Source organism: Xiphophorus hellerii, chromosome 6 (assembly GCF_003331165.1).
Source record: "Xiphophorus hellerii strain 12219 chromosome 6, Xiphophorus_hellerii-4.1, whole genome shotgun sequence".
NCBI classification, from domain to species: domain Eukaryota; kingdom Metazoa; phylum Chordata; class Actinopteri; order Cyprinodontiformes; family Poeciliidae; genus Xiphophorus; species Xiphophorus hellerii.
Genome location: NC_045677.1, coordinates 26,490,396 through 26,512,634, shown reverse-complemented (window position 1 = coordinate 26,512,634; position 22,239 = coordinate 26,490,396). Strand labels below are relative to the sequence as shown.

At 36.4% G+C, this 22,239-nt stretch overlaps 1 protein-coding gene across 1 annotated transcript in view; it reads left to right on the top strand.

Moving 5' to 3' along the window:
• LOC116721263 (neuropilin-1a-like) overlaps nt 1–22,239 on the top strand; it is an 85,387-nt gene that overhangs the window by 28,797 nt on the left and 34,351 nt on the right. The window contains exons 4-6 of the mRNA XM_032564885.1: nt 6,298–6,525; nt 10,714–10,884; nt 13,949–14,115. Of these exons, the coding sequence (XP_032420776.1) occupies nt 6,298–6,525; nt 10,714–10,884; nt 13,949–14,115 (566 nt within the window). The remainder of the gene's footprint in view (nt 1–6,297; nt 6,526–10,713; nt 10,885–13,948; nt 14,116–22,239) is intronic.

Sequence of the window (22,239 nt, the reverse complement as noted above, 5' to 3'; positions counted from 1 at the left end):
TCCCCATCGGAAAAAGCAAACCGCAGCATGAGGAAGTTGCTCCGATAGTTGTGGATGCAGAAAACAGTTTCTTCCTGATTTACGGCCGATTTCTAACAACCAGAACCAGAAGTGAGTCGTGTTGCAATCTTTCCCCACCTTCCTTTCTGCATTTCTGTGCATCAGTTTGTGGCTTCAGCCTTCACTTCCCTGCCTGTTATTACGACATGAAACCCCTAAACACAGCCTGAAGCGCTGCGACGCTCGTCCAGACGACACGCTCCGCTGCGCTTAAAGATGGCGGCGGTAATGAGCGTTTTGCAGCAGCGTTGGGTTGCGTCGCTCCACCCTTTCTTCTGACCACAGCGAAGATTTCATTTATAAAGCCAAGTGGGACATTTCTCCCCATCATACTGGGACTATATTGGTCCCAACTCTACATTAGATGTTGGTTTTTAACCAAAAACACATGTCTCTGTTTTTTGTGAGATCATTTTAAAGCCATTGCTGATTGAATGGCGTCGTCTAGGCCTGTCACAATAACAAAATTTGTTGCGTGGTAAATTGTGATAAACAATAATATTGTTGCTTTGAGACCATTTTCAAGGAATATGCAGCTGCAAGAACCATAAGAACCGTGGGAATAAATACAATTTGATGTGATTAGTATAAAATATTACATATTTTCTTATAATCAAAATAAGGGATGGTGATGAAAATTTTTATCTGGTGATAAAGTCACAATATATTATCTGATAATCTATTAATATAATATAAGCTTCTGCATTTTGCTTAAAAGTTACTTGTAAGTTTTGTAAAACTTACAAACTGCAACTTTAATGCGGTCTACACTGCAAAAACACATAATCTTACCAAGTATTTTTGGTCTAGTTTCTAATGTAAATACCTTATTACACTTGGAATACGACAGAACTAACTTACAAGTAGTTTATCAGCAACATAAGACCCTGTTTTAAGCAAATAATTCCTTATTATTGATGAAAAATTACTAGCTCCACTGGCAGATTATTTCACTTATCATGTGGGGAAAATGTCTAGTTTTAAGTTAAATAATCTGCCAGTGGAGCTAGAACTTTTTTGTTAATATGAAGTAATTATTGACTTTAAACAGGCTCCTATATCTTGTGAAAATGTACTTGTAAGTTTAATAAAAGTTACATGATGCGGCTTTAATGCGGTCTACATCGTAGAAACAAAATTTTACCAAGTACTTTTGGTCTAGTTTCTAGTGGAAATATCTTAGTTTTGTCTCAATTCAAGTATTCTAACTTAAAAGTAACTTTTCAGCAAGATACAGGAACTTGTTTTAAGTCAATAATTAATTAATACTGACTGAAAAGTACTAGTTCCACTGGCAGATTATTTCAGTTATGACAAGACATTTTCCTGTGTTGCTCTGCCAGCGGAACTAGAACTTGGTTGCTAGGTAACGACCTGCGCTTGACTGGCGTTGCTAGGTAATGGTGCAGTGCCAGTTGATTGCGAAATAATAAGTGGACCTAGTGCTTTTTCACCAATATTAAGGAATTATTTACTTAAAACAAGAACCGATATGTTGCTGGAAAATTACACGAGTTTTATAAAAGCTACATACTGCAGCTTTAAATTCTTATATAATATTTATTTAGCTTTTGTGTAAAATTGATCTTTTAAAAAATTTGGTTTGGCAAATCTGCGCTGATTTTCCCTCCTTTCTCGGCCCCAGCTGCGTGTTTCTCAGACTCTCTCTCCGAATCGAAGCATGCTTCACCTCCCGTCCCTCCTCATCATTTATCATGTCACCCCTTAATGACGCCACCTGTGTCAACAGCAAGGGGTCCTCAGCGGTGTGTGTGTGTCGGGGTGTGTGTGTGTGTGTGTGTGTGCGTCTCGCTTCATGTCCCATCTGGACCCGGCATCATGAGAAACGCTCCTCTTCCTCCTCCAACACGGTAACTTTCACACGCGCAGCCTCTGCCTCGGAGCGATGCTTCGCCCTCGAACGCGCCTCGTGTCGACGCCGTTTCCCCAACATCGCTCTCTGGCTCGTGACATCGGTCACGTCGAGGTGCGGGCCGCCGGCGCCGATGACGGATGAGAGGCGACGCAGGCTTCTAGAAAAAAAAACAATCAAAAAAAAGGAAAAATGTCTGCTGCCTCTGTTTACATGTTCATCCGTTATTTTATGAAGTGAGTTTATGATCCAAAGAGCTAATTTGTGTAAACACAGGATTGGTAGCAGTTTATAACAACTACACCAGGGGTGTTCAAAGTGTGGCCCGGGTGCCTTTTGTGGCCCTTGGACTGATTTTGTGTGGCCCCAATTGCAATTAAAACATTATACAAATTTGGCCCGTAGATGCAGATGGAGACTTAAAACATTGTTACCAACATAATTTTCCTACACAGGAAAACGTAAAGTGCCACACAAATTATTCGTCTTTTTAGTTTTAACTTTGCTTCACCCAGAACGTTTTTCTTTGTTCTTAAACTTAAATATAGCAAACGCTTTGAAACAAAGTGACCCAAATCTGGTTCTTGTTACTGAAAATAAATTTATTCAATTGAGTCCAAAAAAACTGAAAACTGAACATTTTTTAATACAGCAAACCTGCAAAATTAAAGTTGTAGTAAGTTGTAAATTTCCGTCAAAAAAATCACAAAATTTCTGAGTTTTTGGCTGAAATTTATTCCCTTTTTCCATCTACAAAGGTCCTAATACACCTTTAGAAAAATCCCGTTCAAGTTTTTGCTGTAGAATAAACATCCAGCTTCTTTATTTGCTTGATTTTAGGTTTTTGTTTTTTTGGGTTTTTTTACCCATGGCTATTTTAAGTCAACAATTTTGGCCCACATGGCAAAACTTCAATAATGCTATAAATTATCACTTTATCTCAGGAGTGTCCAAACATTTGAAATTCAGAAATTGCCAAATTTTGTGTAGAAAATTCCTGATTTCAAATTTCCTTGTTTTTTCTAGAAAATTTCTGAAATTACTCTCAAAGTTTCTGAGTTTTTGGCAGAAATTTACTGCTTAGCAAACTACTTGGGTTTTCTGTATTAAAAGAAATACATCTAGTTTTCAGAGTTTTTTTTAGGTTCGATTGAATAAATTTATTTTGAGTAATATGAACAGGATTTGGGTCACTTTCTTTCAAAACATTTGCTATATTTATCCAAGTTTAAAGATTTGGGCAGCAAAGTTGGCTTTTCAGTAAAAATCTCTGAATAAACGTATTTTTGTCTTTTGTTAAAGGATGAATAATTTGCGTTGTACTTTCATTTTCCTGCATACGAAAATTATGTTGGTAACAATTTTTATCCTGATTACAAATCAAAAGTCTCCATCTGCATCTATGGGCCAAATTTCTATCATTTGTGAATGACAGTGGGGGGCCACACAAAATCAGTCCAAGGGCCACAAATGGCCCACAGGCCGCACTTTGAACACCCCTAGTCTAGGATCTATTGAATCATATAATCATGCAGCATTTCTGCAATATGACCTGACCTGACTCTTCACGTTGACTTTCTGATTTAAGAGTTTTTCTAAATATAAGATAAATTTATTTTTTCAAACTGTTTGGTGGAGAATTTAGCAGATAAAAAACTGTTTCTCTGCAGGAGCTGATTTATTTTTACCGTCTCTGTTCTGCACCTTTTGGGTTTCTTTTCTTTGATTCTGAGTTGATTCCTTTAAACGTTCAGAGTTTTTGAAGATTTTAAAAGATCAAGCTAAAGATATTTTTCCAGACATCTGAGGGCAGATAAGTTGTCTCTTTTCTCTGGGTGAAAATCAAAAGCAGAACCTTTCTTGTTTTGATTATCCTCCATGTCTTACATGTTTCCGTTTGTCTTTTCTGTCATCTAATGACTTAAATTTGCAGAATTTGTAGCTTTAATGAATTTTAAATGTCTTCGTGACTCTTTGTGTATCTCAGAACAAACAGGAGCTATTTTAGTGGCCAGCCAAGCTAAAAACAACCATGAAACGTCTCTGAACCATTTTGCTTTTCTTCAGAGAGTTGAATAAAAGCGTGAATGGACACGCAGTGATAAAACACAGCTGCCCGACTGCAGATTTACTGAAAGTCATTTGGACGAGCCACAGATCTGTTGGGAAAACTGTTAAATGTCCTGATCTGACCAACAGGAAGGAAGTTGTTGGTTTGGAGGAATAAAACCTCGACTTTCAAGCAAAAACTTGTGTTTTAAAACAGAAACAGATAGAAATCAGCAAAATCGGAGTCTTTAATGCTTTTAAATAAATAATAAACATAATATATTGAGCTTTTCCATGGAGAGAAATGAACAATATTCACTGAAAACGTCACTGTGGTTAAAAAGTCACAAGATTTACATGTGGCTGATATTTACAGATAATTAACCGATAATTTCTCTCAGTAGATAACAAAACGGTTTTGAATGTTTTTCTGCCTTATTTCTTATATTTCTCTTACCAAATAAAGCATTTATTGATTTATTTATAGATTAATAAAATTTCAATGTGCATTCTTATTAATTTGTCTATTTATGTATTTATTTCATAGATTTATTTTATTATTAGTCATATTTAAATGACTTAAAATACCACATTTATGTACATATTTTTAAAATTTGTTTTATATTGCTTATAGTTATAATTGTATTTACCAATATTTAACAGTTTGGATGCTTGTCAGCAAATAAGTAATTTCCTCTTTAGGATCAATAAAGTATATTCCATTCTGTTTAATAATTGCTTAGTAATAATAAAATTCTGGTTATAAAATTCTGTATTTTTGCAGAATAATGTAATCAAACCAAAAAGAAACCCAAAATACTGGAGTCCTGACAGAAAGCCGATGATAAGATTATTATCTAATTGTTTGTCGTGTTAGAAAAATAACATGTGAAACAGATTTTCTGAGTAAATAATTACACGGATTTCTGTGTCTGTGTGTTTGTCTGAGTTTTTGTCTCGTTGCTTCATGTTGACACTTTCAAACTGCCTGAAACCGCCAGTAAATACGAGCCAAACTGGGCACGGGCTAATGTCTAATTAAATCTAAGAAAATCTGTTTTATTGCAGCAACAAAATGTTTCACAGGAAATAAAAAAATTATATATATACAAAAGCAGCCTCTGATACATGTGTTTATATATTTAGGTTTGGGGGGAAAATCTGAAATACAGCAGTTTTTTAAGTATTTAACATTAAAATCAGAGTCTAGTTACGATATTACCATTTTCATTTCTGTTAAACATCTTCAAAATGGGAAAGACAAGGAAACAACTCCTCATTCAGATGTTACAATCGAGGCACATACGTTCACATCAAAATTAAATTAAGAATATCATACTGTACAGCAAGGGCGACATTTCTACATAAAATGTGTGAAGTTGTCAAAAATATTGAACTGCAGTCCAAAAAAATGTGCAAAATGTGCATTTCTTAATGCAAGAAGTGAAAACAAAAACTGTTCAAACAGCAGAAATGTTATTTCAAATGAGTAAAACCTGAAAACACAAGCAATTTGTTGAGAACAGTGATTATTATATTCTATTTTATTTAAGAATTTTAGCAGCTGCTGGGAGGAATGATCTATGATTACGCTTTTTTGTGCACCTGGGATGTACTGTGTAGTATAGAGGAGGATCTGAGACGAAATTTTTCACTTTTTAAACCTTTCTTTAAATGTTTAACAGGGAAAAAAATGAACTAGTTCACTTTCCATGTGAATTTAAAGCTGCATTATTTAACATTTGTAAACAGATAATCGATTAAAAAAGATAATTTTTTTAATCTGTCAAAAAATCAATCTCCCAGAGCTACTATTGCTGTCCCCAACAACCAATCAGAGCTAGGAGGAGGGTCTTAGCGCTGTCAATCAATCTCATGTTGTTACACGTTGCTAAATGTTAACGGAGAACAAACAATTCACAGTTACAGGAAAACAGTTTATCTGGTGTCATCGATGGTTATGCTAACTAGCCTTAGCATTCAAATCAAGCTATGCTAGCTGTAGCTTAGCACAGAGCAAAGGGGTGGAAGGGAGGAAGGATGAGATTGACAGCGCTTAGACCCGCCTCCTGGTTCTGATTGGTTGTTTCTAGTTGTTTCCAGCTAGTCCCCCAGATTAACTTTTCATATTTATTCGACATGTAAAAAAAAAATATATATATATATATATATATATATATTGTAAAAGTTACATACTGCAGTTTTAATGAAAATTTTCAAATTGTGAATTGGAAACGTGAATTCACTGAACTGGTTTTATTTCTGAACGTTTCAGCTTCGGATAAGTTCTGACTCCTCATCTGTGTCGCCTTCAGGTCCAGAATGCTCCCGGAACTTCACAGCTCCCAGCGGCGTCATCGAGACGCCGGGTTTTCCCGAGAAATACCCCAACAACCTGGAGTGCACCTTCATGATATTCGCCCCCAAGATGGCGGAGATCACGGTGGAGTTCTACAGCTTCAACATGGAGCCCGACACCACGCCTCCGGCCGGCGCCGTCTGCCGCTACGACTGGCTGGAGGTTTGGGACGGCTTCCCCGCCGGTGAGGAACCAGAACCAGACGCTCCGTTAACGAAATGAAAATCACAAATTCAGAGAGTTTAAACTACAACCATACATTAATTGGACTAGATTCTCTTTGAATAGCTTTGAGATTATTAATTTTGAACTGCAAGATTATTCAACTAATTCACTTTTCAAAAATGAGATTTTTGAAAAACACTGAAAATTCTCTTTTCATGTTTCATGTTCAAATGTTGAACAAGAAACATGAAAAGACTAGTTTACCTCTGATGTGACTTTAATGCAAAGATTTCAAATTTTTAATGATGATTGTGTAAAAATTAAACTAGTTCCCCAATAAATTTAACTCCAAATTTTTACATTTTGAACAGAGAACATTTATTTTTTTATGAATTTACTTTGAACATGAATTTTGAGCAATATTTTCAAGAAATATTGAGTTTATAGTTTATTTGCAGTCCTCTGCATAACATTGTTTGGCCCTTTGGTCCACACTGCAAAAAAACAAAATCTTACCAACTATTTTTTTTTGTCTAGTTTCCAGTGCAAATATCTTAATTCACTTGAAATAAGACAAAACTTTTCAGCATGAAATCTGAGCTTGTTTCTAAGTCAATATTTCCTTAATATTTATGGAAAACGACCAGTTCACTGACAGATTATTTCACTTATAACCAACCAAACATTTTTCCATGTTATAACTGAAATAATCTACGAGTGGGACAAGTTTAAAAAAAATAAATATTAAGGAATTACTTACATAAAAATGTCTTACATCTTGCTAAAAATTACTTGTAAGTTAGTTTTGTCTTATCTCAAGTGAACTAATTTAACCGATTAATTTAACTCCTACAGACAAATAAAATCTTAAAACCTTTATTTATTTAGATACAAGACAAGGTATTTTTCTTTAAATAGCAATGTTTTAAAAAAAAAACAGACAAGGACAATAAAATGTTATTAAAACAGCAGCAGTGCATTTGTTTACAAATTTACAGATTCTTTTTCTACAAAACTTAGACTACTTTTCTATTTAGTATATAATTGAAGACATAAAAACAGCAAAAGTCTTAAGAAATAAAAACTGCTCTCAATTGGACATTTTTGGCACTAATGGCAAAAAGTTTGGACTGCCCTGATCAAGGCAAACCGTCTAAAGTTTGATTAAATGGGACTAAATAGGAGCTCCAACTCAGTGGAGCCGATAAAATGAGTAATAAACAGAATCATCCAGCAGGTAATGATTGTCCTGTTTGACTCCAAACCAATTCTTCTTTGCACAAATGGCATCTGGATGTACTGACAGTGGAGGGGAGACGCCCACGCAGCTCGCTCATTGTTCCTTCACCAACCGCGTCTGGAAAACCGGCTCATGAATGACGGAGACGCAACCTGTTCACACTCCCTTTCCTCCAGCTTGGACGGCTCGTCTCTGCCTCCATTGTTGCCTAATTAGCCGTACGGCGCGCCGATAATCACCAGAGCTGCAAACCTGGGCCGGGCGCCTGGCCCGCGGCGCCCAGAGAGCCTTTTCTCCCCGATTACTGGCTCGGGAACATGAGGGACTGGCTCAGGTACACAGAAACTGACACGCACTTTAAAGCGGCGCCAACCTGCCAGGACTCTTCCTGTCAAACGATCCGTGTCGGCACGCGTTCAGGTGCATCTGTGCTCAAGAGCGTTTGTGGGTTTGATTGAGCCAAACGTGTTTGTCAGGGAAGATAAGGGAGCGTCTGCAGGAGGGTTCTCTCCGACATGCATTGATCTCATTTCCTTTCAACTTGCTCCCTTTAATTAAAATTCAGTCAACTTAATCAGACTTACAGACATCTGCAGCTTCCAAGGTTTTCATTTGATCAGTCAAGTTTATTTCTGTGGCACATTTCAGCATTGAGGCAGTTCAAAGAGCTTTACATCATGAAAACATAAAACATCATTACATTTCGTCAAATTCACATTAAATATGGCTTAATGTTCCATTTATTATGAATCAAAAGCAACTCTAAAAGCATGGGTTTTAGCCTTGATTTAAAGCATGTGTCAAACTCGAGGCGCAGGGGCCAAATCCGGCCCACCATAGCTTTTCATGTGGCCCTTTAAACTCCAAATTACATCAGTTAGTCCCTCCAGTTTTTCACAAATCTGCAAATCCACACAAAATCAACAAATCCAAATGTAACAAATTGTCACCTGGTAACCCCAGCTAAGCCAAACCCCGTTACCTAGCAACCTCAGCCATGCCCAGCCCCGTTACCTAGCAACCCAAGTGGAATTCCAGCGTTTGGTCAGCTAGTTTTACCGCTCTGATATGTACAATGGCTGACACCTGTTTTGTCCTGGGCTTTCCATTCAGAAATATATTAATATAATATAGATATCTATACAGATACAGTTTATTTGAACTGTATTCAACGTCAGGTTTTTACGCTCCATTACTATTACTAAAAACGCTCAGGTTTAGTTTCTTCTTCTCTCTCTATCCAGTTTTTGTGAGGCTCCACGTTGCCTGCAGGATGTTTTTTTCTTCTCCTCGTTATTTTAGGTGTGATTTCATCAGCCGACGGCTTTGGAGTAAAAACCATTTCCAGTACACGTCCTGCGATAAGGCTGAAATCACTCCAAACGTAATCCGTCACAGATCGCCGACTACCTGCTTCAGACTGTAACTGATAAACGTAATCCATCAGATTACTGCAGCTCAGCATTCCTGTGCAAGTGCTTCATGTCTCTTTTTTTTATTTATTTTTTTTAGCTTTTTACCTCTAAGCTGAATTAAAAGAATATATTTTTGTATCATGTAAGAGGAGATACCGTATCTCCACCAGGCAGCACTACAAGCTTCATTTTTGCGAGTTGGAGATAAGAATAAAGCTAAAATGTGTGACCGGCTGGGGACTCTAAATGTCATTAGATATAAAACGGCATGTCTCTCTGTGCTTTTAATGAAAGAAGAAGAAATTTCTCCTCACTTTTAGATATTTATTTTCCCGATGGGTTAATTCCCTGAATAACAAATGCTCACATCAGTTTTTTGTGTTTATCTCGGTTTAAAATGATCCGCCTGGTGCACAGCAGAATTACTTTCACCAATTTACTTTGGTATTCATAAGAAGGACCGAATGCATTTGTTACTTCATGAAAACGGTATTGATTTTTCACTTGGTACGCTTTCAGATAATTAATGACACTTAATTACCAGCTCACCATTTGTCAAGGAATTGCATTATGGAGAGAAATCTAAAAAAAATGGCTGCAGTTCATTTAACGAGACAGTTCCAGAGTAGGAACATAAAGTTGGTCATTTATAACAATATTAATGCTACTTTGTAATATTAAAATTGCCTTTTCTCTGATTAGTTTTAAAAGCTATATTTAATTTGTAGAAACATAAGAAATTATGAAGTAATCAAAGTGTGAAAATAGAGCAAAGACCAAAGTTAAAGCTGAAATAATTGAATCAGAAAGATAAGTCGTACATCAACAGTAGGAAATGTTTTAACAGGGAGGTTAGTACGGTAGCCCAGAAGGGTCAACAAAATGCAAAAAAAAAAAAAAAGACCACAATGCAACAGCAAAAATGTCACAAAGCCAAAATGGAAAAATGGATCAACAAAATCCACAACTCAACAGAAAAATCCACGACAAGAAGTCACGACACAACAACGAAATCCATAACAACACAACAAAAACTTAGGCAACAACAGTCATGGTACAACAACAAAAACCCAACAAAACAGACAAAGCAACGGTAACAAACCACAAGGAAAAGTTTTGTTAAAACAGAATTCATGCTAAACTGGCTAGCGTTTGTTTTGTTGACACTTCTGGACGACCATATATGAACAGGAATATTTAAAAGATAGGTTTAAATATTGACTGAAGCCATCATGCTTTACAACTCTAACCTTATTATCTGTATTTTAATCTACAGACTGATCAATGACCTTACCATCATTCATATATGTAAAGAAATCTTATTTTTGATATTAGTAAGCAACAAAGTAAATGTTAGAAATACAGTTCCTAACATGTATACTGTTTTGAAACCTGATTCTATTTAATCCCAACAATTCATGACAAAACTTCTCCTCTTATAAATGGAAGCTAATAACCATGACGTGTTTTCAGCCGTATGAAAATGTAAGATGGTGTGAATAAGATGGAAAGTGCTGATGAAGCTGACTGTCTCGTTCTTCCTCTTCCTCAGTGGGTCCTCACATCGGCAGGTACTGCGGCCACAAGTCGCCGGGTCGGATCATCTCCCACACGGGCATCCTGTCCATGACCATCACCACCGACAGCGCCATCGCCAAGGAGGGCTTCACGGCCAACTACACCATCCGAGAGAGGGAGCCGCCCGCTGGGCTCCAGGACGACGGTGAGACGCTAACACTTTCTATGGCCGCTGTTAAAGATTGTTTCTTAAATACAACAATAATGTTGGACTTGCTGGGATTTTGTTATTTCTTTAATATTTCTATTCAGTTTTAAAAAGGGCTTTTTATCTTAAAAAATGTAAACAAAAGTCTTAAATTTAGGCTAATATTGCTATATATTATCATTATAGATTGATTTATCTTGCTAGCTATCTGGCTATTTGTTTAGCTGGGTAATTAGCTAGGTATCTAGCAATCGTCCTGTTTATTTGTCTATCTAGGTAGCTATCTAGCAAGCTAATTAGTGATCTAGCTAATTAGATAGCTATTTTAGCTATCTATGTCACTGTCTATCTAGCTTGATAGCTAGCTATTTGGAAAGCTATATAGCTACATTTTCTGCTAGCTAATTAGCTATCTATCTAGCATGTTGTCTGTCTATCTAGCTACCTGTATGTCTAGCTAATTAGCTATTTGTATAATCTATCTAGAAGTAAACGGTCGTTAATATGAGCCCGCTCTTATTTATCGCGATGACAAAATAATAATTTTAATCATCAAATAACTAATATTTAAATATAAATATGAAACTAAAAAAAACTGATTTCACTTCAACATTGTTCAAACATCATTGAATATTTTGTAACAATCTCTCTAAAATCAAAACTTCTGCATGTCATATGAACTTTTTAGTTCTCATAATAGTAATATTTGCCGCAGGTCAGAGTTCATTTGTTCTTGGTAAATAAACACTTTCAGCCAGTGGAGCCTGCAGGTTGCGTTAATAATGTGTGATTTGTTTTGACTCACTGCTTTAACACCTCTGTTCCTGCAACCTGACACATTTCTCAGCTCTAACTGAGCACGCAATGAAATGTTATCTAGTATTTAAATCATTAATAAGTCATGCAACTCATTAATGGAATCAAAACAAAAGATATTTCTCCTGTTTAAAGTATTATAACATTTATATCTCAATAAAAAACGTCACTGAATGCCTTTTATATGATGACTCCAAGTCAGTTTTCTGTTAATTACCAATAAAAAGGGATTAGATTCCAGCAGTAGCATCACTCAGTTTATTGTTTCAAGAATTATTTAGGATCCTGGATCAGCTTCAGTAAGATGGATTGATATAAACTAGATTTACTGGTCAGAAAATGTGTAAATAAATATACCAAAATGTATTTAACAAGGATAAAACAAAGTAGTTTTACAGAAACAAAGCACAGCTGGATTTAATGGTAGTGAAACTGCTGAGAAATCAGGTTAAACTGGTCAGAATATCAACCAACTGAGCTGAAAAATTTACCTGAGCAGAGAGAATAAAAGTGAGAAAACGAAAGAGCAAAGTAATAAAATAAAAATCATGAAAAACAACAAAAACATCTTCAGTCTTTAAGCAACAGAAAGAACATAAGAAGCAACTTTTGGATTTATCTCTAGCCACAGTTTGTAAATGTAAATATCAGTTGTGAGATCTAAATTTAATCGTCTCTTATTCCTCTTAGATTATTATTTCGATTCAGAGTTTCTTCCTGGAGCAGATAGCTCGTTTTTTTTATCATGTGACCCATTTTCAGCTCTTATCTTCTGCTGCTAAGCAATCTGTTTGACCGATTTCACACCAGACTTTTATCAGGAATCTCCAATTCTGTTAAAGTTGCTTTCTGGGGATTTTATTCCTTCTGGTCCCTGACAGAAGTTGCCAGTTTTCTGCGTAGTTGGGATTCCTTTAGAGGTCTAAAAGGCGTTTTTAACCCTTTGGTTGTCGCCGGCGCTGACCCGGTTCAGGAATGTTAGGTCCCATGGTGTCTGACGTTGGCGCTCTGGGGAAACATTCACGTCAAACAAAACTGATTTTACTGGGGGGAGGACTGGGACTGGGAGGACTGGGAGGACTTTGAAGCGACTGCAGGATTTATTTCTTTGTTCTGGGATATCAGCGTCCTGCCTGGACAGGGAAGAGACGGATAAATATCGATTTACCAAAATAACAAGTTTGGTGAGACAAACTTCTGCCCACGTTTTGTTTGTGAAACTCAGGAATTGATGCAAAGTGTTTGTGTCAGGTTTGCAGACATTGTGTCTCCCACTCAGAAACACTCACACTTCCTTTTGTGTCCTCCTCCCTTTTCCTTCCCAAGGTTCTCCTGCTGTGACAGAAAAGACTCTCAGATGCAGAGATGCGTCTCGTTTAAAGATTTGTTTAAAGTTTGACATGCTTTCTCTTAAAGTTAGTGTCAGATTAGCTAAAACGAAGACACAAACATGCAGAAACTCATCAAAATCACCACATTAAAGTATTAAAACTATTACATCTGAAACGATTAATCATGATTAATCGATTATTGAAATAATCATCAACTAATTTAGTATTTGATTAATTCTTAACTGGCAACAAAAGGTAATTTCCTGCAACAACATTAATCGTGATTAATTGATTTTTAAACAGTTGTCAACTAATGTAGTATTTTATTAATCGTTAACTGCTGTATATAGACTCAAGAGGCTATTTGTAGAAATAACAAATAATAATTGATTAATTGTGATTAATCAATATAGTAATATCATTTTGTCATTGGCTAATTGCTAACTCGCAAAATACAATCTCAAAAAAGGCCATTTGCTGAAATGACAAATAATAATGGATTATTTATAATACTCAATGAAGAATGATTAATCAATTATTGAAATAATTTAAATAATTTAGTAATTGATTAATCGTTAACTGCCCTACATAGACTCAGAAAAGGCCATTTGCTGGAATAACAATTATTATTGATTAGGTCTGAAACAATTAATCAGATTAATCATGATTAATCAACTATTAAAATAATCGCCAACTGATTTAATAATCAGTTAATCGCTACCTGCTGTATATAGACTCAAAAAAGGCCTTTTGCTGAAATACCAACATGCTCAGAGCAGTAATTGGCACAAATCGTTCACTAAAGAAATCCTGCTATTACATCTTAGGCAATAAAATATTTACTTTCTTGTTAAAAATGAACTGAATTATTTGTTTATTTGCGTCTTGTAATAGCCTCCCTCTGTGTTTCTCAGATTTTGCCTGTATGGAGCCGCTGGGCATGGAGTCTGGGGAAATCCCCTCAGACCTGATCAGGGCGTCCTCCCAGTATAACTCCAACTGGTCCCCAGAACGCTCCCGGCTCAACTACCAGGAAAACGGCTGGACTCCCTCAGACGACACCATCAGGGAATGGATTCAGGTCAGACACCTCCTAATAACGGTCTCAAATAGAGCTGCAACTAACGACTAATTTGATTATTCTATTCTGACGATTAATCAATTAATCAAATTTTAAAAATTGGTACATTTTGGATATTTGTCATTACACCGTTTAAACCTTTTTATACAATATAGGAAATGTATTAAAAGGTGAAAATATACAATTGAGTAATTTTTTAAATAAGAAAATATGTATTTTATTGCTAAAAATGCAGAAACAACAGCTTTAGTGAACAGTTGGTTATTTGTAGCGAAAGATCAATCTGCATTTAAAACATAGTAGAGAAAAGCTCAACCTTTCTGCTTGATTCAACATCAATGCAGTGTATGAATAATCTGATTATTATTTATTGGATATCAACTCAATTTGTTTTATTTTTTCAGAATTTGAAGCAAGTGAAGCTAAAACTGTGTTACTTCAGGAGTTCAGGGTTAAATATACCTACAAAGAAAGTTTTTATCATATCTTAAATGTAAAATGTATATATTTTTGAGTCTGTATACTCCAGTTAACAATTAATCAATCACTACAATAGTTGACGATTATATTAATAATCGATTAATCGTGATTAATCTAGAATTGAATGAATCTATAATTTAAATTCAGACCTCTACAAGATCTTTCCATCACCACCTCCAATAACTCTTTTATTAACCTGACATTTAATTTCCCTGTGGGATCAATAAAGCATATTTGAATTTGAATTAATCCGATTAATCGTTTCAGTCATAGCTTCAAACTGCAGTTTTTAAGTTGGGAATGTAAAGATAAAAACATGTTAGTAGATAAATCAGCTTTGCATGCATTGAACACACTGTTTGTGCCCTTTTTTAGCACATGATGTTTTTTTCCAAGTGAAGCAGTTGGAGGTTATGTCACTTTAATCCTCACTTCCAGAGTCTGAGCTCAAAATAAAAGCCTCTGATTTCCCAGCGGAAAAACATTGCTCCTCTGTTTGCCTTTCACTGCGCCACCGAGAACTCGCTCACATCTGCTCTGAATATTGCTCACTCATTTGTACCACTTCTACACACGTTATAGTGATGGTAGACGGGGAAAAAAGCCAACATGAATTAATTATTTACATCTGCTTCTGCTGCACAGTTTCCTGCCTCGTTCTGAAATCTGATGTAACGGCCTTCAGCCACTAAATGTAGACTTTAAACATTTATAAAACATTCGTGTATAGCTTAAAGTGGAAACATTTACTCATCTGAACACTGATGAAGGCTAAAAAAACTGAATTTGACAACTTTACGTTTTAAAAAAAAGATGATTTTAGAGGTGGTTTGGTCAAAAGGTTAAAAAGTTGCAGCGAGAACCTGAAAGAAGGTAACCAATTAATATTTTTCATAGTTTAGATGTTTAAACCAAAACAAATCATAAGCAATATTAAAAATGTAAATAAATATAGTAAATAAACTTTAATTGCACGTCGTCTAAAGTATCTGCAGTGCTAGTTTGAGCTCTTCTTTCCACTTAGATTAGTTATTCTCATGGCTGCATCTCCATTTAACTCTCCATCCATCCATTCATTATGTTTATGTGGCGACTGGCCGCCTGTCCACACCGGGTACACCCTGTACGGTTCTCCAGGCCACCACAGGCAGACACACACAGGACAAACACACACTCAGGCCTGAGGCGCATTTAGAGAGACTAATTAATCTAACATGCATATATTTGGGACGTGGGAGGAAGTCGGAGTACCTGGGGAGAACCCACACACGCACAGAGAAAACATGCAGACTTCGTCCAGGCTGGGATTCAGCTGCAGGACGAAAACACAACAAAAAATTCAACTACAATTAATTGGAAATTGTTTTAGGGAACTGAAAAGGTGAAAGTTAAAATCTTTATAGATTTAAATACAGAAATATAAGAGAACAAAAATATAATGGTGTATATTTGGGTATTGAAATCGATTTATCTAGCAGCTACGTTGTTCATAATGATGCTAAAATGTAGGCTACTACTGTTTTTTCATTCAAATTCATCCACATGTAATCATGATGCTGGAGCTAGCGGGAAATACAGAGAGGAGTGAATGTTTATTGAAATACAGAATGAAATAAGAAAAGTATTATGTTTGTCTAGCTGGCAGTTAGCCTTTTATGTATGCTAAAATATAGCTTAATAGTTATATCTTTAATGTTTTTTATTTAATTATGATATATATATATATATATGACTTGTTCAGTTCGCTATTCTTGCCCTAGTTGGAGATGTCAACAGACTGAGCTCCAACTATAATATCCAATTTGTGAATTATTCTGTTAAAGCAAATGTTTACTTCACTGTTAGCAATAATTAGCTGTGTGCAAACACATGCTAGCAGCTACACAGGTGAGCTTTTTCTTGTCATAATGGAGAATAAATGAAACAGTAAAAGTTATTTAGAGATTTGTTCTTCAACAATGTAAGTTTTGGTCTTATAATCAAATCTTTAGGTAGCAGCTAGCCTTTGTTTAGCCATGCTACAAAGTAGGTTGGAAGCTAACGATGCTAACTGCTTGCATGTTCAAACATGACTTGATTTTGAGGGGTCTTCTTGTTCGAGTCAGTGAAAATTAAAATGTCCATTAATTATGGACATCAACATAATCTTATTTTAACTCAAGACTTTTGAGATAACTTAAACTCTTTTGGTTTATTTATATATTTTATTTAATTTTGTCTCTTTTCCAGAAATTAGTTAACTGAAGCTGTGAACTAGTGAAACTGTAATTTAGTTTAACTGTTTAAATTCCACTTGGCACTGTTTTATTTCTACTCTTCATTTGTTTTAAAATAAATTTGGTTTAAGTTCAGGCTTCAGGTAGAGTGTTTCATTTCTGTGCCAGCACATTGTGCTTTTAAACTAAACAAAGTTACTCATGAGTTAAGCATGGCGTAAATACACGTTTTTCTGTTTTTAAAGCCTCTAAAAAGAAATTGAAGCTAAAACCACAGGAAGCAGAAACAATTAATTCAGATTCAGCCCCACGATTCAAGCTGCTCAAATCTTTAGATATTTACATAAACTCTGTTACCCATAATTCAATTTACGAGCCCAAACAGGCATGTTTGCTTCTCCTGTGGGTCAAGAAAACAACTGGATTCAGTCTGAATTATCAAACCAGTATGGACGTGTGTGGCTGGCATCCAGCGCCGACCCATTGTCCAGGACAGGAACTCATAGAGGAAATCCCACAATGCCCTCTGCTGCAGGATTAGACCTCCACTTCCCTCCTGTGAGAGTTACAACAGGAAGTAGACAGGAACGCCGCCACAGCGACGGATTAGTAACTGTGGCTTTCTATTGTCTGTCTGGGGACGTTTTTTACCGCCGGGGCTTCTGGGATATCAGGAAATGAAGGACGGAGATTTAATTGGGGTTAATGGGTTCACGCGCTGGGTGGAAACCGCTGGTTTTACACGAAGGTCACCAACGGCATTAAAAATGTGGCCATTTTGAATAAAATTATTTTGAAGGGCTGAAATAATGAGGACACAACTAATGAGACGGTAAAGTTGACAAAGAAACTTGGATCAATAACTGGGCCGCTCTGCAAAAGCAATTAATGTTTCAGCAGAAATGTTAGAGGTGTGGACGTTCATTAGACCCTCCGGTAGTTTCCTGTTCTCGTTTCTAATTTATACTTTATTTAGATAGTTGTGTTAAACTCCAGTGTGCATTCACAGTGGGTGATGACAAAGTCTCGGTTCGGGTTAAAGAAAAGGTTAATTATGGACTCGGTCAGTTCTTAAAATGTGAGAAAAGAGCCGTGAGAAAATATCGACTGCATATGTAGTTCATATGATGTTTTAATTATATTTAATTGGAAATACAACCTGACTTTAACTATGTTTACATTTTATTTTCGCTTGATTTTTACTTTGATTTCTAAAGAGGATTTTTTTAAACATGCTGTTCAAACTCCACAAACTCAACTTTGACCCCAGGACTGAAGCGTTCAGTTTGGTAACAGGATCACAACATTTATGCATTTTCCCAAACAATGGTTCCTTTTTTTGCTGTATATATATTTATATCCAAACCCTATTTGCACTCATATGGAAAACATTCTCTTTTTGAATATGCATCAGGATAAATTAAACTTACAATCAACCACTTTCTTCTGGGTATTTAAGGTTAGCAATATTTTTATTTGGCAAAAGAAAATATTTTAAAATTTTGCTTTTTATTCTGATCTGATCCAAATTTAGCGGAAAGAAAGACATTGAAAATCAGTTTCGGTAAACCCATTGGATCGACTCCAACCTTCTTTGATTTGGATTCACACTGATCCTGTTTGGTTCGCTTTAGAACTCCAGTTCATTTTACTGGAAAGTTCAGTTCATTTGTTGCCGTTTGAAACTGTGATCGAACCCTGATGAGAACCAAAGAAGCGAACTTGAATGCATATGTGAACGCCAAGTGAATCCGACACCACTCCAAAAGTAGGAAGTGCAGGGCATTCTGGGAAAATGTAACCAAAACAAACACGCTAGCCTAATGCTAGCAGGAGAAATGACTTGTGGATTTTTATTAAAGACAAAAGAGAAATTGTACAACCACTAAGATCTGACGCCGTTCCATTTCTGTTTATATTTTGTGAAGAAGGAAGTTGCACTCAGTGTCTTCAGAGGTTTTCATGTTGTTTCTTTCAGTGGTTCTTGGTGCAGTGCCCCCACAGGCGAGGAGGGGAACAGGTTTTTAAATTAATTTAGTTCTTTTGACTCAGTGCAGAGTGAAAGAGAACCGCAGCAGCTGAAATTGTAGCAAATGTTGCAGTTTTGGTCCCGAATCGAGCCGAGTCTACCGGACTGTCAGGTGTTGCTACTGGCAGAAACTACAACAAAGATGACAGGAAATGGTCTTCGTGGTTAGTTTTTGTTTTTTTCAGACAGTTAGCCTCTCACAGCATCACAGTTCATTAAAAGTTGAGTCCTTAGCTACAACTACAGTTTCTCCAAATGCATACATATCCGCTCCCAGATGTAAACAAGACACCAACGTCTCCTCTGATTCACTGATTATGAATATATCTGATATTTATATCACGTGAACAAACTTATTCAGGTGTGATTTTAATTTCATTTCTTATTTAATGGAAACATTGCAATTTCAACATTAGCAGAATATCAACAAAAATTTGTGCACATTTGTGAAGGAAATGCAGCTTTTGCCGTATTTCTGCGACAGAACTGAAATAAAACAAGTTTAATGATTATTTTCTGACTGTATCCAAAGTTTGAGAGAGGAGGTAAGACTCTATGTAAACAGCAAAATGTTTTTCTGCCCTCCAGCTTCAAATTCAGTTCATCTGGTCACAAGATCTACAAACCTATTGTTAAAAAAATGAAATCACGTCCTGATTGCTGCATGAAATCATCTCTGTTTATCTCTGCTGTTCATGAAAGCCTCTTTCTGGCAGCTTCTCCTTAAGAAACAGCGGCGCGGCTACATCTGGCCGTGTGATTTATGTCCCTCTGAACCGGGCCTGTTGCTCTGCCTCATTGAGCCTCCAGAGTAATGACTGGAGGTTTTTTCATGAAGAGGATTTTCCATTTTATTTGATTAAGTGTGCTGCGATCCAGCTCTGCACCGCGTCTCTCTGCCTGTGGTTTGGATTCGTCTTATTTAAGATGAAAATTATGACTTGGTTAATTCCTGCATGCCTGGCCCCTCCACTGCAGGCAGCTCTATTAATTATTTACAGCCATGTATATTTTATCGATACTATTTTCAGGTTACTGCTGGGTGAAGCGTCCCGCTGGCCGTCTGCTTGGAGGCAGACAGTCGGCTCATTATCTGGCTTTATTGTGACTCTGTAATCATATTTCTCACAGCAGTGACTCATTTCAACTGCATGCTGGAAATTTGCAATAAAATTATGAGCTCTTATGTTTAGACATTAAAAATCAGAGAAGCTTTGGTTCAGCTCAACAGTTACAGTTAACTAAAACTAGTGAAAAACTGAAAATTAGAGAACACTTTTACTGAAATACATAAAATATTAGTTAATGTGGGAAAATTACAACACTGCAAAAACACAAAATCTTGCCCAGTATTTTTAGTCTAGTTTCTACTGCAAATATCTTAGTACATTTGAGTTTAAAAAATCTACCTTATAAGCAACTTTTCAGCAAAATATAGGAGCTTGTTTTAAACCAATAACTCCATAATTTTGATGAAAAGCTTCTACTTCTACAGGCAGATTGTTTTCTTATAACATGGAAAAATATCTTGTTACAAGTGAAATTATCTGCCAATGAAACAAGCACTTTTTCAGCAACATTAAGAACTTTAGCTCTTATTTCTCTCTGAAAAGTTACTTGCAAGTTAGTTTTGTCTTATTTCAAGTGTACTAAGATATTTGCACTGGAAATTAGACCAAAAATACTTGGAATGATTTTGTATTTTTGCAGTGAACTTATAAAATTAACTAAAACACACAAATTATGTGTGTTTTATAAAATATTATAAAATTAATATTATATCCATAACAAATTATACGTAGATATAATATTATTAGTTTTTGAATCTGTTAATTAGTTTACGTCGGTTTTCGGCAAATTACGGCGCTCCATATGTCTCAAAATGCAACAGTAAAAGTTGGTACAGAGTCAGTTGTTGTTCAACAATAATTGAATCTTCTGTCGAGTATTTATTATCCAATCGATGTAAACATAATCACAATACAATACCTAAAAATTAACCAACATATGAAAAAACTACTAATAAAAACTAAAACTGAACAATACACTGCCTGGCCAAAAAAGAAGGCGCCACCTGGATTTAACTAAGCAAATAGGTACAAGCCTCCTATTGGATAAGTACTGCATAGGCAATTATCTTTCAGCTGGCAACAAGTTATTTAACCCCAACTGATGCAATGAGTAACTCCTCATTTCTTAAACAACCATGGCAAAAGACACATCCTGTGGTCGTGGAAAAGACGTTAGTCTGTTTAAGAAGGGTCAAATCATTGGCATGCATCAAGCAGAGAAAACATCTAAGGAGTTTGCAGAAACTACTAGAATTGGGTTAAGAACTGTCCAACGCATCATTAAAAACTGGAAGGATGGTGGGGAACCATCGTCTTCCAGGAAGAAATGTGGTCGGAAAAAAATCCTGAATGATCGTGATCGGCGATTACTTAAACGTTTGGTCAAATCAAATCGAAGAAAAACAACAGCAGAACTCAGGAGTATGTTTAATTGTGAACGCAAAAGCATTTCCACACGCACAATGCGAAGGGAACTCAAGGGGTTGGGATTGAACAGCTGTGTAGCCGTAAGAAAACCTCTAATCAGTAAGGCTAACCAGAAAAAAAGGCTTCAGTTTGCTAGGGAGCATAAAGATTGGACTCTGGAGGAATGGAAGAGGGTCATGTGGTCTGATGAGTCCAGATTTACCCTGTTCCAGAGTGATGGGCGCATCAGGGTAAGAAGAGAGGCAGGTGAAGTGATGCACCCATCATGCCTAGTGCCTACTGTACAAGCCTGTGGGGGCAGTGCTATGATCTGCGGTTGCTGCAGTTGGTCAGGTCTAGGTTCAGCAACATTGTGTGCCCAAAGAATGAGGTCAGCTGACTACCTGAATATACTGAATGACCAGGTTATTCCATCAATGGATTTTGTCTTCCCAAATGGAACGGGCATATTCCAAGATGACAATGCCAGGATTCATCGGGCTCACATTGTGAAAGAGTGGTTCAGGGAGCATCAGACATCTTTTTCACACATGGATTGGCCACCACAGAGTCCAGACCTTAACCCCATTGAGAATCTTTGGGATGTGCTGGAGAAGGCTTTGCGCAGTGGTCAGACTCTCCCATCATCAATACAAGATCTTGGTGAAAGATTAATGCAACACTGGATGGAAATAAATCTTGTGACACTGCAGAAGCTTATTGAAACAATGCCACAGCGAATGCGGGCTGTAATCAAAGCTAAAGGCGGTCCAACAAAATATTAGAGAGTGTGACCATTTTTTGGTGGCGACTTTTTTTTGGCCAGGCAGTGTATTTAACCAATAATACTAGATGAGATGTTCCAATAACAAATTTTCCTGCACGATAAATTGTCCCAGAAGTTATTACGATGAATGATAAT